Here is a 16,080-nt window from a genome sequence, read left to right on the forward strand (position 1 = left end):
TTGTGAGAATTTATGGTTGCCCTGTGTGCTTAATTTCAAAAGGGATGCATAATAAGTTAAAATTATTCGTGTTAATTGTAATTATTTGCTTAATATATACTACCTGAAAATGCATGAGCACATCAATCCAATACTGAGCTGAGAAATCCGTGTATACCCACCAGGTGGTGCTGCCTCCGTCATCAAACAAAGACGGCCCTCCAACTGTAACTCTAAATGTCCTTAACATTACTAGCAAAATTGCTCATTCACTCTGATTCTTGCAATGCTGTGAGGAAAAACACCAAGTGCCAAGTTCAGAATCCAGAGTTTCCATTACAGTTAAGGCTTCCCAGTAGCATTTGAGCTTTGCCACTCTTTTTTCTTTTTTTTTTTTTTTAATACGTCATCCCGCCTTTTAAGGTCTTTTTTGTTTGTTTGTTTTACTACATTCCTATCAGCTGATCCATGACACAGGAGAATTTTAAAAATACAAATACTGCAAAGCAGTAACAGCAATGCAGAATTCATGAGAAGGAGTCATATTTCTTGTTTGGCCAACTGAGAGAGATGAAAAAATATTTAGCCACACACTGACCTTCAGATCTCACTCCACACACTTGCTTTCTCTCATGTCTCCCTTCTCACTTTTTCCCCACACTAAAATAAACTCTAGACACATGCATTTTGCAGACTTAACAGTCTTACAGGTTAAATCTAGTGTACAAACTACGATTTGACTACTACTACTACTAACAACCTTCAGCATTGCATCAGTACAGCTGCAATAGCACAACTACGTGATCTGACAGAGGTTCAGTAGCACAACAGAAGTGTGAATGCAGCATAGGAAGTGCAGGCTTCATGGAAGACTAGTGCTTAGTGTTTAATTTAAACACAAATAATATGTTTAACAATTACACTGCATGTACAAACAGGAGCAAAGTGCCACATGTTGAGCGGGATATGCAGCATACTGCGGGTATTTGTCTCTGCAGCGCAGCTGGTATGTACATGGTGGCCGGACAAATGGACCTGTGCTTCACCCACAGAGGCTAGGAGTAAAGACAAAGATGAAGACGGCCTATGAGTTCTGTCAAGTGATTTCTTAAAATTAAGGAAGTTATACCTAGCTGTCATTTGTGTCAAAAAGAGGTCTGGGTTATACAAAATAGCAGGTAGTGCACCCTGAGCAGTTCTGTCAGTTTCTCTTGCATAAATTTGTCATGTCAAATACAGATTACTTGTATTTCCAGCATTCAGAATTGCCCTATTGGGGCCCTGATGCTATTTCTACTGGAGTCAGTGGTAACACTTCTGTTCACTTTGCTGATGTGAAAATCCATTAAGGATTTCTTCTGTCCACTCAAACCTTTGGTTTATCTGGTGATCAAATAAAACTTATCACTAACTATGCATTTCTACAGAACACTTGGCTTCAGTGAAATTGTACACCTAAAAGGGGCAAAAAATGTTTTGATTGGTCCCAGTAATCACAGATCTAGAAAAGTAGTAGAGCAAGTACTAAAGGTGGAGAAACTGTGTCCCAAAAAGGTTAAAAAAAAAGCAAGCATCCGTTATCTGGGAATTTTTGGATGGATTAATAATACATGATACATATTATAAAATTGTAAATCATTTAAACTTGTATATTGGAAAGAATTATTGCTATTATTAAAAAGGTTTTTGTCTGTCTAAAATCACAATCCATAGGTTTGGAAGTGTACCTCAGCACAGCCTTTTTTTTTTTTTTTAAAATAACTATATGGCTGTTCGATCTCTCCATACTGTCTCAATCTCCTTTTGGATCTTTTTCTTGAGGCCTGCTTTCAGTTCAGACACTTTCTGTAGAGTTTTAATTTACAACAAATTCTACACAATTTCCTCAAATGAAAACATGTCTCCTTCCATCACTTAAGAAACCTGTCTATATGTCTGCTCTAAGAAGCACAGATAGACTACAAAAGTCATGAATTAGTGCTTGAACTAGACTTATTTTTTCCCAGGTAGTAGGGTAGGTACTACATTTAAATTAAAATATTTAAAGATTAAATTCAAGCAATTTCAATATAATAATAAAACTAGTCTCATGTGAAGAAAGGTTTTAAACTTTTTGAAAGATTCGGCATTAAGAATCAGAGAAATAAGAGACATTTTAATTTCAACAAATCTATATTGATTTTAAAAACAACACAAGATCCCATAATGCAGGATATAAGCAAATATTTGCAGTCTATCTAAGCATACAGCATCTCTTCAACCGTGTGTATATCTACTTTTCATGCCACTATCAATACAGATGACATATGACATGCGTACAGCTTATCAAAACCCCCTTGATTGCAAGAAATATATGCGGGTTTAATCCTAATACCCCTGTTCAAAATAAAGCAGACCCTGGCCTACTAGAAATTTAAGAGATCTTCCTATTCCACTCAAAGGGAAGATGGTGCCCTTTAACTAAGATTAAATTTTTCCATCAAAAATAATTTCTTTGACCAGTCTACTTGTTTTGATTGACATCAGGGCTTTATTTCTGATGTCTTTTGCTGCCTGACAACCACTTTCATGACTCAAGAAAAAGTCAAGGACATAGAACAAAACATGCTCAGTGTCAGATTAAAATTTATCCTGCCAACAGTACATCAGTATTTGCAGATGGTAAGATAAACGTGTATTACTTTGTGCATGCAAACATAGTATTTCCAATTCTATTTTTCTTTCTATGTCATGTTGCTTTTCATTGCTTATGAGTGATTCACCCAATTTAAAATTAAATGCAAATTCTGAAATCTAGTGTAAATTGTATTTATTTATATGAAGTACAAAGAAAGTACACATAGTGTTAAGTATAGTACTTCATCAGTTCTTTTAATCAGTTAGAAGATCTGCCGATATGCCAAATATATTGGAAGAACCTCTTTTGTCTACTGCTGTGTTGGACTACAGTTCCATTTATCATACTTTCTGCTGACTAGACATTATGTGCTGCTTTTTTTCTTCATGGAATTCACTTTAAATACCCTGGCAGAAATTAAAAATAGAGCTTTTAAATAGTCATTGTTTCTCCTGATTTTTTGCAACTGTTTCTCTTATTTTCCCTAGATCATTTCAAAACAGGCTCCTATCAACCCAGATAATCCTTCAAGTATTTACGTTGACTAAAATAAATCATGAAAGCACTGAAATACGCCCATCTGGTGAAAATTAAAGAATTTCAACTAATAACGATGGTAGCTGACAAGAAAGGAATTCCAAATTGCCATGAAATGTCTTGAATCTGGAAAAGATTCCAGATCTTTATTCCTCCAAAACTATCAAGACCAATGAATGCCGTAAGAAACTGGCTGATATATCTAACCTCTACAGAAATATCATGTGTTCATTAAAATAAAAAAAAATAATTTTTTTTTCAAAAGTCTCCATTCTTGATTCTAAAACAAAAAAGCATAATCAATAATAACAATAATGATACTGGTAAGAATATTGATTAATTATCAATCTACCAAAATAAAACCAGAAATATGGAAAACATCAGCCTAAATAGCAAAGCTCATACTGAATCACATGGATAAAGTGCACAGCAATTGTCAAAACATGGTATTTTTGAATTTCTGGGACATCTGCATATGGGAAAGGAATCTTTATTCCACACAGATTTTACAATTATTGTAAATACTCAAAAAATAGAAACTTCAAAGCAAATCTATATGAAACCTGTTTTAAAAGAGCATTTGCAGACACTACCACCAAATTCACATGAAACATAACAACTACAATATATGCTTACAAGAAAGTACTCCCCATTATGACAGAAAGAGGTAACACTGTTCCCCATTTATGAAGAAATCAGCGTCAAGATCCTCACTGGTTCAACTGATTAGTTCCAACACCTTTCCGAGTAGTACTTCCAAAACAACATCCACCAAGACTTTGCAACGTACATCTGTGTCTTCTACGAAAAATGCTTGTCTCCAGACAGCAATCATGAATATCTGATAAAATCTACAAGTTCATGCCCTATGCTGCTTTCTGCTCCTGCATTATCTCTCAATTTCATCCAGTGTAATAAAATACTGCAAAAAGAGAATACAGTGCAGCCTGACGGAAGAGGCCTGCTGAGGCTAGCTACTGAATATGATTCAGGTAATCCAAACCTTAGGATGCATGTAGTTGAGGACTTTTATGATAAGTCATTTAAAGCAAAAAAATGTAAACAGTAGTTTAGTCATCTCCCTAGTCCCAGGGAAATTTCAAAAGCAACAAAGTTCACTTGTTAAAACCAGCAAAATTCTTGGTTGTAATGAGGACTTATTTTTTGATGGGATGATGAAGAGAGATCTAAAGTTTTGTCATTTAAAATTAAAGCTCTTAATAAAGGAACTACCATGAAAATTTACACAGTCTTAGGCAAAAATAGTTGAGCTCCCTTGGAATTAATTGAGTTTTACTGATGCATCTACTACAGCTTTTTTGTGACAGCGAAATTACAAGACAAGGATTACAATTTAGCTGCAATATGGTAATACATCCAGTTAGAGAGAATAATGATGAGTGAGGAATGTAAGGACTTCAGATGTGATACTTAAAAATAACATTTGCAATAGAAATAATTACAGCCATGTATTATGAGTTCAAATATTGTAGTCATAATTCTGATTTAGAAACATGTTTTCATGTTGTATGCAACACAAAAATATACATCCAGATTATGTTGTCAAATCTCTTTGAGATTCATCACTGATCTTACAGGAAATGGCTGTAGATGAGGTACTTGCTTTCTAACACAAGTATAGGAGGTCTGCCAGTGCAAACAGTCAAATGTTCTTACTCTTCCAGTTGGGATGACTCTCCACCTAAAATCCTCCACACAGATACTCTTTTATTTGTATGTGCTTATAGTAAAAGAGAGACAAAGAGTGGATGTAATATATTTGGGCTTAATTAGCATCCTTGGTATCACAAAGTTGTTCATTTCTCTGCTTTTGCCATATGGCACCTCTTCGATTGAAGCAGGAACCTTCTACTTTGTCTTCTATTTCTATTAACCATTCACATGTAGAGACAGACTTTTGTAGTTACTTAGGCATCAAAAAATACATACTTGATGGTACAGATGTGAGCAACTGATAATTCCTGCCAGCAGACTTCAGCAAGAGGGAGTGTTTCACAACTAGCAAGGGAAAAGCCACAGTTTACACTGCTAGGGATCTGCTGAATAAAACTTGAAGATCAGAGTCTTCTCGGTGAATGTGTTCAGAAGCCTACTGGACTTTTAAACTTTCTGTTTTGCCAAACTGATGAATGCATTTCTTTGATGATGGCAGGAAGAATACAATTAGTCTTTAGTTGGTTCCTAGAACTGCAAGGACTGGCTTTAAAATGAAGCCAAGATGTTTTACTGATAAGCTGACCTTGGAGTTTTTATTGCATACCATGATCACGTGGAAAATTCAGGAGTGGTTTTGTCTCTGTGTGTCAAAGGGTTTAAGCAGTTTAGGGTCAGTACTGTGGACTTACCCAGTAAGATTACTACACTTTTCAGCAGTTACTACATTGCTACATGTCTAACTGAAGTAGTTTAGGCCTTACACATATTTCACCTTGTCCTGAGGAAAAGGTTGTGTAAGTAGAGCAAACATTGCTCCACCATGATTCAGCTGATTCCTGGGTCACTGAAGGATTTAGAAATAAGGCATCCTTGTGATGTGTGGTTCCCCTAGGACACTTCTGTTCCCCTGATTTAAGAATAACTTCTGCAGAATATTTGAATATTACAAAGAAGCTTTGCCTATATCCTAAGGAGCTGCAGACTTACAAAAGGAAGTTATTTTGGAAAATTGACTGGTAGAAGAGAATCCTGAGGATGCATGATGCCAAAGCTCGACTTCGGAAGAGTAAGTGGACTGGTATAGATGTAAATGGATTTAACAACTAGCTTTTCCACAACTAAATTGGAAGATACGGGATCTCGTCACAAAATAGAAAAGCACCATGTTCACACTTTTCTCTAGAGACAGCTTATAAGAAATACATTTTGCTTTGTGTAAGAAATTTATGGAAAGCCTGCTGTATAAATGTTCTCACGTATGTGTATTAGCGAATGGACACAGTTATATTTGATGTGGACATGTTGCTGTTCACATTTTGGTTTTTATTGGTCTAAATCATCTCTTCCTAATGTAGTGTTTATTTTTATATTACTGCTGTCTCTCAAGAGAAAAGGGTGCTAAATCGTTTCCAAGCACTGGAAACGCAGAGATTGTTAATTTCTTCAAATGATACACAATAAACTTCAGAGGAACCTAAGTGTCAATGAGATGGTATGATTTTTTGTTTTCTGTTATCCTTCTTCAGACTCACTCTCTCCCCTCCTTTGCATTAACAAACAAACCCAACAACAATGATGTCCCTGATAAAAGTGTGTTTCTTTAAATCAAGCTGCTACTTTGTATATTATTAAACTCTGCATGTTGGGGGCAGATGAGCCATTGCTGATGTGGCAGGCTGTGGGTAAGTAGGCAAATAACACGACACAGAGAAAATGAAGGTCAGCAGTGGCAAGTAGCATTCTTTTAGTACTAGAAAAAGGAATGAAACAGTGAATCTTCTCTGGCAGTCTTCCCATTTCTATCTCCCCCAGTAGTAAGACATTCTGAGTAAAATGGTTTGTTATATTAGATACAAAGGTTCGGTGACGCTGACAGAAAGGAACACAGACTGCTCCAGTGTGGGTCCCCCACAGGCCACAGGTCACACCAGAAAACCTACTCCTGCGTGGGCCCTCCATGGTCTGCAACTTCCCCCTCGACCTGCTGTGGTGTGAGGTCCTCCACGGGCTGCAGGTGGATATCTGCTCCACTGTGGACCTCCATGGGGCTGCAGATGGACAGCCTGCCTCACCATGGTCTTCACCATAGGCTACAGGGGAACCTCTGCTCCAGTGGCTGGAGCTCCTCCCCCTCCTCCTTCTTCACGGGCCTTGGTGTCTGCAGGGCTGTTTCTCCCACGTTTTCCTCACTCCGCTCTCGCACGTGTTACGGCAGAGCTGCCAGGAGTGTTGCTGAGGGTCCCAGCCATGTCCTGTGGTCGTTGGTTCCGTTGGAGCTGGCTGGAACTGGCCATGTTCAGCCTGGGGCAGCCCCGGCCTCTCCTCGCAGAGGCATCTTGCCATCCCTCCACTCTTGCCATGCAAACCTAAACCCGCACGCTATAAAAACTCAAGGGCTTGCTCATCAATAAAACAGTTTAACCTAATTTCAAACCTAATTGTTGCAGTTCCAGGAACAAGCTGGAGGATAATCGTATCCTTCCTGCCCCTATCAAAGCAGTGCATTGTGGCTGTTTGGCAGAAGAAGGAGCCGGCGAGCGGGAGAGGCCTCGGCCCACCCATGCTTAGGGCAAACCTGACCCAGATGTCTCAGTTCGATTCAGCAGATCCCCCGCCCCACAACACAGCACTGGGGCCAGGCCCTGCGGAGAAGTGCCTTAAATTCAACTTGGCTTAGTCATTATGCCAATAATACCCCGGCCACTTTCAAATAGCCAAGAGACGTAATGATTTCTACACTTGCCTAGCACAGGGGAAAAATTTATTGAAAAAAATCGCAATGGCTACCACACTTAAACTCCTCGTACACGCTAAATGCTATCGTAAAAACAAACCCAAGCGTCCAGGCCGCGTGTAACCCTCGTATTTCCCTCGGAAATCGTACGAGACCTCCCTGGGAAGGGACCGGGCCGCCCTGCCCAGCCAGGCCCTCCCCACCCGGCCCGCGCCGCCTCAGACGAACCACCGCGCCTGCGCGGGACGGGGAGCAGGGGGTGGACAGCCGCCCGCGGCGCGTGCGCGCGGCGCGAGCCCGGAGGCACCGCCCTTCGACGGCTGGCGGGGCCGCCCCCTCGGGCCGCGGGGCGGGGCAGTGTGTGTGGCCGAGGGGCAGGAAGCGCAGCCGGGTCGGCTACTGCCGCCGGAGCCGGGTCGGCGGCCGCCGGCCAGGATGGTGTTTGAGTCGCTGGTCGTGGACGTCCTGAACCGTTTCCTCGGCGACTACGTGGTGAACCTAGACAGCTCCCAGCTGAAGCTGGGCATCTGGGGAGGTACGAAGTGGGGGGAACCGGCTGCGCTGGGGAGCCGCCCGCCCGCCCGCCCGCCGCCGCCGCCCTCAGCACCCTGGCGGCGCTTCCCGTCCGCACGGCCGGCCCGGGGCCGCCCTGCCGTCCGCGCTAGGGAGGAGGCCGGGGCGGTGTCCCTTGGGCGTCCTGCTGAGCCGGGCCGGGCCGCGCCCGCCGCCGCGCTGGGCTGTCTGCCCAGCAGCCCTACCCGCCGCTCCACCTGCCCGGCAGCTTAAAAATAGTCGTGGGGGCGGGCGGGCTGTGGAGGAGGTGTCGGCGGGGGGCGTGGAGCAGCCGGTTGCGGCAGCGGGGGGCGGCAGGGCCGGGAGGAGCTGAACAAACGAGGGAAAGGAAAACCCGGGCGAAGCGGCTGGGGTGTGTGGATGGCCGCTTGGGTCTTATTTTTCCTTATGGAGGTGCCCTTGGTGCCTTCCGCGGGCTGGGGACGTACCTGGGCTGGGGAGGGGGTCGGGGTCTGGGAAAAGCCGGGGGCCGGCTGGAGGCGGGGGGCGGCTGGAGGCGGCAGCCTGGCCCGGCCGGGAGTGCCCGCGAAGGCGAGCTGCCTTGCCGACTCCTTCCCTGCTCCGAAATAGGAAACTGAAAATAAGCGCCTGGGGTTTTGACAGCGTTTCGGTGCCGGTGGGACTGCGCAGCCTCTCCGCGAGCAGCAGCGAGGTGCCCTGTCCTTTGAGTGCTGTCATCTTGTAGGTCTAGGATATTTGTCACTTTCAGCGTTAAAGAATCCAGAGTAGAGACTGTCTTAGGTGTTCTCAGAGGCTGTGACCAGCTGCTCTAGGTGAGGTAGGCAATGGTCTGTAGAAGTAAATTAGCATGCCAGTTCTGAAGGGGGGAAAGTAACTCTGAATGTGCTCGGTTGAGCTCCCTTTGGTAACGTATGTACAAGGAAACAGCAACAAACGTCTCTCTCTTTCCAGTACATCTGGGCAAAGTAAGGTAGCATAAGAAGAGCGAGACACATACAATTAACGGATGCGTGTGCAGCGACCACTCCTGGCTCGTGTGTTGAATGTGCGTTCCAGGTGTCTGCAGCATCAGCAAAAGCAGACACAGGTGCAGGTTTTGTTTACATGCGTGTTCATACGTCTGCAGGTGTGAAGCATCCTTGAGGTATTCCCTACCTACAATTCCATTCTTAGGTACTCATATATATGAATCAGATTTTGGAAGCTGCCTCTGGAGTTTTTTGTATCTTGGACGTTTTTGTTTCATGCCTCTGTTTGCCGAAACGGCGTCCTTATTTGGTTTCATCTCTGCAGTAATTTTCCTTCAGTTAGTCAAGGCATTTGTAGCATCTTTGCAAAGTTCAGTTTTTATATGGAGCCTTAACTCTGCAACAGCACATGTGACAGCTGGAGAGAAAGTACTAGTCCTTGGTCTGTATGAGTAAGGCCCCATATAGCACATTTATTACAGATTACGTGCATCGTATTTGGAAGAATTGAGTTATTGCATCTTTCATCAAAAGTGGGTCAAACTAATTGTTTTATTTGTTACTTAAGAAGTTATTCAGTTATCATAGTTTCTTCTTTCTGTTCAGGGAAGGCAAGCAAAATATTTAATGTAAAATAGAGAACATTCTGTAAATGTTTTGGGCAATATTAATACATTACAAAAAGGTAAAAGCTTATTTTTCCAGCTCAGTAGGTTGCTGGTGGTTACTCTTTGCAGCTTATGCTTCTATGAGGCAACTCTTACCAGATTAGGTGCAGGTTAGCTCTCCGCCTTTTAAAAAAACTAAATAGATCTCACTGATTTTTACTTTGGAGTTTTGATATTCAGCCGTTACATGTTTTTTATGTACGTGGAACTTGGTTTGGGGATTTTTCTGTTATTTCCTTTTCAAGTAGTTTTAATATTTTAGAGGCTTTAGTGTATTTTTTTCTTTACATTAAATTCTGTTTTCCCTCAGTACAGTGCCTTTGTACTAGAATAAAATTAGTTTGTCTCTACATACTCCGTTTACTTGCTTAGCATGAAAATTGATACATGAAGCTGCATCTGGCTCTGAGATGCCCAGAGCTACTGTATAGCATTGTTGAAGCGTCATGTGTAGAGGCTTATTTTTTTTCCTGGTCTACTGCACGATGCTTTCTTTCACTTGTATTTGTAACTTAAACTATGTTTAGTGGTGTGTGCATCTGCAATATTTCTTTCATTCCAAAGATCTTGGAGGACCAGAAATTGCATTCCTCTATCTAAAAGGCAATAACTATTAGTAGTAATAGCAGTAGACTACTGCATTTATGTGGAGGTTTCATTGATTAGTAGTTCCCTACACTCACAGTATATCTGAATCCTACTGATAATTTTGTTGGCTTCTCAATTACTGAATTGTGGAAATAAATTATTTTTTTAGAAAAATAGTACTATTTTTTGTCTTTTTATTTTGTGTAAACTTAATACTTTTTCATGCTTATCTGCATGCACTGGAAGTGTTTTTATACAGTGTTTGTCTTTGTGTCATGATAGACTTGCTAAATTTTACATAGATGTGGCCTTTAAATTAAATTGACCTAAATCCATTCAGTATTTTAGTAGTGATTAAAAGGAAAGTTTTTTTCCCTGTAACAAATGGCCATTGCTTTTTGGATGCTATTGCACTGCACAGGTGCTATATATCTGTGTCTTAAATGTTAAAAGGCATATATTTTTTCACCTCTGAATGATTAAATACCCAAGGGAGTTTTTTTAGGTGCTGTAGTGAATGAGTTATGTCCTTGTGCTATTTTATAGCTAACCTGTTTAGATTAAGACTGGTAACCTGTTGGTAGACTCTGGATATATGTATAAAAACTAACTTTATATAGCTTCAGCTTCTGTAAATTTGGGAGCATTATTAATGGCTTTTTAATTAACACGTTCAACATTTATTTCAGTTTTGCCACGCCATATTAAAGCTATCGAGATTCAATCTGTGTAGTAAAGTTGCATGATGATGCGGCTCTTAACAACATACATGAGCACAGTGATAAGTACGGAACTGTTTAAAAAATCTTTTTTGTTTCCTTGTTAAAAACCCCCTCATATTTAAGGGTAAAAATGCAGACTGTCTCAATACTAAAGAAAGGTGTGATGTCTGGAAACAGACTCATGGCTAAGAGAGCTGCAAGAACTGAATGACTTAAAACATGAAAAGCAATGCAGAAAGGAGAATGTAGGACAACCTATACAAGTAAAAAAGATAACTTGAACATGTAAGGCCCATATTGGAAATGCCAAGACTCAGAAAATAATTTAAGAGGGAAGAAAATCATATTCCTTAAGAATTCCATTAGTATGAAGCTATGAAGCAGAATAAAAAGCTACTGTGTTAGGCAGCCATCGAGGAAAGCTATTGGATGGCTGATGCTGGGAAGGACAGTATTTTAAACCTCTTGTTCTGGTCTTCACTTCAAAAGATAGTTTCAATGAGCTGTGTTAACAAATGTGTAAGTACTTGGCTTAGATAAACAGATTAGATAAGTATTTAGATAAGTTAGATATTTTCAAATGCTCTGGACCCTGAAGAAACGATTGGAGCAATGTGAGACATTGACAGTTATCCTTGAGAAGTGAAATGTCATTGAAGTTTCCAAACACTATGAGAGACCAAACCAAAGTCCATGTTGCCACTGTTTTCTTTTGACTGGGTCTAAATAACTTTTCGTTCATTGTCTTAGACCCTCTGTTCTGCCCTTTAAAATACTTAATTCTCTGTTAACTCAGCACACCTACTTATTGGGTAATGTCTTGAACATATCTTCACACCACTTATTATTTGGATAGCTGGTGTCTCTTTTTGGGGCAGCTATGTTAGTAGGATCATATAGGCAGGTAATTGACACAAGTTTGCGAGTGCACAAGCAATTTTTACTTTTTTTTCTGGCTACATCTGTTATTATAATAAAAGACAACTACTTTTGCGTGCCTTTCCTTGTCTAGGTATAGCAGGTGCAATTTCCCCGCCGCCCCCCCTTACATATTGGTAATTGGAATTGACTGAGGGATGAAGAATACCTAGTAGTTTCTGCTGCCTTTCATGACCTATTTTACAATAGATTCAATAGAGGAGGTATTTGGCAGACACTCTGATCCTCAAAGACTTACAGCTTGTCTCCAGAAGGTATACTTTAACAGGAATAATTAACAGCACAAACACAAGTGGGAAATGACTGTCAATGGCAGCAGTTTGTATAAAGTGATCAAACGGGCTTGCAAGCTGAGAATGCTGTTGCTAAAAAGCAGAAGATCTGTTAAAATACATGAGCAGGAGTGTTGTGAACTGGTCAGATACCAGCTGAGGTCTTTTCAGTTTCTGATGCCTATCATCTTTCATCTCTCTTTCTCTCATCTGCCTTCCCTGTCCCCCATTCTTATTTACAAGACAGAAGAGGTGTGATTAATACATAAGTTAAATCTGCAAGATTCTTACATGGATTATTTTTCTTCCCTCTCTGTAACTTCTGTTCACATCCATAACAAAATTCCAGTTAGGCCTCTTTGGTGAAATGTTTCACCGAGTGTCATCTTATTTTCTATATCTTTTTTTGTGAGCTAAGTCCTTGGTAGTAGATGTTGGCTCATGCACTCAAATTCATGAAGTTATTTTGAGTATCTAAAATTAAAACTATAAACCTGTTTATGCCAGAATTCTGAAAAATGATTGATTTTGTTGAATTATTTACAATGTCCAGAGATCAGCAAAGCTAAGAATTTGCTTTATAATATACCCCAAATAAATCCTAGACTGTGCTATAGGTGTTGATAAATATTCTGGCTTTTATTATTGTTTTGGCTGTTAGACTGCATGTTTAACCTTAGATATTTATACAACTCCAACTACTTGTATATACAGTTTTCAAGGTTGGTTAGTTGGGCAATTTTTAAGCCATCAAATGGGGTTTTATATGAATGCATTTCTGTCATCAAAATAAAGAGACATTCAATTTCTCCAATGGGGAGAAAAAACCCAACAAAACTGAACCACCAAATCTTGATGTATTTTGAAATTCTTGCAATTAAAATTAATTGGCAGCGCTCCAAGACAGTAAAAGTCAGTAGCTGTGTTATGTCCTGTGAGAGGCCTTTGCTCCCTGATTTTCCTGCTTCCATTTGTGAGTTTTTGGTTTTTTTTTTTTTTTTCTCCACTCTTTTGTTCCCCTGCCAGAACAGTCATGATTCAGTGCAGTTACACTTGGAGCTGTGTTTCATGGCAAGTGAAACAGCCAAGTGTGATAGACTAATTTTTGGCAATGAAAGAGAATACTGACATGGTCAGTTACTGCATTTTCAATTGTGAGTGTTAGAATTGGTTGCCAGATGAGGTCTGGTAAATTCGGAAATAGTTCATGTTTACTTGCAGGAGTGTTCAGTCAATCTCTTTCTTCTACTCTCTCCCAAGTGTAGGAAAAAGAAAGGTTGTGTAAATATACAAAACAGTGCTTCAGTAGTAGCCTTTTGTGTACTTTGATAGTCTGTTCACTATGGTCAGACCCTCAGTCAAGGTTTTTGTTAGTAAACGGTCACATTTTAGTGAACGTATATCAGTAATTTTATAATAAAATTGAATTGACTGCAGTTTTGCTAATTTCCATCTCTTCTAATGATTGTAACTAAAACTTTTAAACTTATTAATTGTAAAATCATAAGTATAGGAAAAATGGTGAAGAATTACTTACTTTACTTCCCAATCTCAATTTTTCATGTAGAATTGTCAAAGCATTCTTTTTTTGAAACAGTATTGATACCATGTTTATTCTCTGCCATTGCAATGTACTCAGGTAAAATGAGCTATAGTTCTCCATCACAAAATATTTTATGTAATTGCTTGGGGTAATAATCCTTGCTTGCTTTGCAGTACTTTGTTTTTAGAAGCATTAGGGCTGCCAAATTATTGCAGCTTAAGTTATTGTGCCTCAGCTGAAATGTGGCATATGCCAAACCCTTGATAAATGAGAGGTAGTGTTTACTTAGCTGACAGAGAAAGTGAAGAAACTAAACCCAACTAAGCTGCTTCATGTGTCACATAGTCTTAGAGTTTGCCTGAGAACCTTTTTGCTGTAGCTCAACTGATGTGCAAAAAATTGCATGTCATGAATTTTTGTTTGTAACTTTGTTACAAACCTGAATGTTTGCTCTGAATACCATTAGAGTTAGTTGCCATGAATACAATTAAAGTTATTGATGTCTTCTTGGAGAAGCAAATGCTCTCTTTTTTTTTTTTTTTTTTTTTTTGAAATGTCTCTCATATAATGAAGCTTTCTTTAATGAGTGTTTAAATGGTCTTTGCAGGGTCAGCTCTATCAGGGAATAAATTTAGAGTAGAATTGAACCCAATGGTGCATAAAACCTGTCACCTTGTTATTACCTACAAAAACTATGTAGGCTAGTTATAATTACTAGAGTAGTTACAGGCTACTCCTGACAATGCTTTCTTTGATTTTTTTTTTTCTTTTTTCTAATGTTCCTGTCAATATGTGTGTATTGTAAGGCTTAAAAGCAGAACCACCAGCTGTCAAAAAGCATCCTTCTGCATGTAGTGTTTTTCTGGAGAGGCTGATGGTGCCACATGTCAGATGTATAGAATTATACTGGAAAGCGATAATAGATTGTTGCAATGAATAAATTAAATAAATCATTAGAAACTTTATAGTATTTTGCGAGGACTAAAAGATGGATGAATTAGTTTACCTGATCAGCTCTTCCACAGCAGTTCAACAACTTGAGCCAATTGTTCTAATGAATGCATTTTTGAGATTAGGGTCCAGTTTCCCAAAATTGGTGGTATTTTGAACAGTAGCCCAATGCCATCAGAACTCTGTATAACTGCAAGAACGCCTCTTGCAGTTGGAGCTCCTGTCTCCCCGTGTTTTTGGCCATTTCTGACTTGCATCCGCAAAAAGGAAAGCATTATTGGGTCAATCAAATTGTCATTTGTAATCTCAAGATGTATTCCTTTCCAGGCCTGTAGTCTGCTTCTGGTTTCCTGAATCTCATTTATGCCCCTGCTCAGCTGTATCAGGTGTCTGTTCTGTGTGCATGGGTTAATACTATGCAACTAATTTGAAGGTAACCATTGCAGGTGTTCCTTCCTTCGTGTAGAATTTGCAGAAGACATTGCTTTGGAGTGTGTGCATGTTTTTGAGTTATAAGTTTCCTGGTCCCTTCCAACATTTCTTTGTTATGGCAACTGTCTGATGTCAAGTATGTTGTAAAAACAGATCTTGCAATGCAAATTTTCTGTGTTTACAGGATACTGAATTTATTGTTGTCTTAAAAAGTTTAAAAATTAGATTTACTGAAATGCTTCTTGTGATCTTTTTTAAGCCTATAAATATAACTTGCAAGTATAAGATCTTTTGAGGGCTAAAAATTCACTCTAAATTTAATGTTGGTAGATTTCCACAAGCACAGGAAGCAGATGGTGGAGGAAAAAGAAGCAAACTTTTAATTTCAAAATGGGTCCTTACAAAAAATGACAGTAATTTCCAACATTTTTACTTTGAAGAATCTTAGGTTCTTTTCCATGGACATGGAGGCTCCATGAGAAAAATCTCAGTTATTATTTTGTAGCATGAGTGAACAGCGTGTTCTTAATCATCTTTCATGGATATTTGAGGTGTGCATTGTGGATGTTTCCACAGAGTTGAAGAGTTGAAGAACTACAAGTCAGGGACCACTGAGTCAAACTTTGGGATGTTTAGCATGCACCACTGCTACATTGCTTATTGTAGTTTTAATTTTTTGCTTCTTTGCTTTTAGGAGCCGTAGCACTGAAGAATCTTGAAATAAAAGAAAATGCACTGGTAAGTTAGTGAAAATAAAAATAAAACTGTTGCAAAAACGATTCTTGAACAAAATTTTGGGTTGTACTTGCCTTTTTTGGTTCTTATGTTAGGATACGCTATCTTTTAAGCGGAAACTTAGTGTTTTGTTTTCTCTGCGCTTGTGTGACTTGTCTAATTAATTTGAGATTAAATTTAAAAG

The 16,080-nt window shown here is 39.6% G+C and overlaps 1 protein-coding gene across 4 annotated transcripts in view; it reads left to right on the forward strand.

Annotated features, from left to right (window-relative positions):
• Positions 1-7,889: 7,889 nt before the first annotated feature.
• The window catches only part of VPS13A (vacuolar protein sorting 13 homolog A), a 106,077-nt gene continuing 97,886 nt past the window's right edge, over positions 7,890-16,080 (forward strand). For all 4 annotated transcript variants that reach the window (XM_074570812.1, XM_074570811.1, XM_074570815.1 and 1 more), the window contains exons 1-2: positions 7,890-8,079; positions 15,856-15,899. In XM_074570812.1, the coding sequence (XP_074426913.1) occupies positions 7,980-8,079; positions 15,856-15,899 (144 nt within the window). In that variant the 5' untranslated portion in view covers positions 7,890-7,979. The remainder of the gene's footprint in view (positions 8,080-15,855; positions 15,900-16,080) is intronic.

Source organism: Larus michahellis, chromosome Z (genome assembly GCF_964199755.1).
Source record: "Larus michahellis chromosome Z, bLarMic1.1, whole genome shotgun sequence".
Taxonomy (NCBI): Eukaryota; Metazoa; Chordata; class Aves; order Charadriiformes; family Laridae; genus Larus; species Larus michahellis.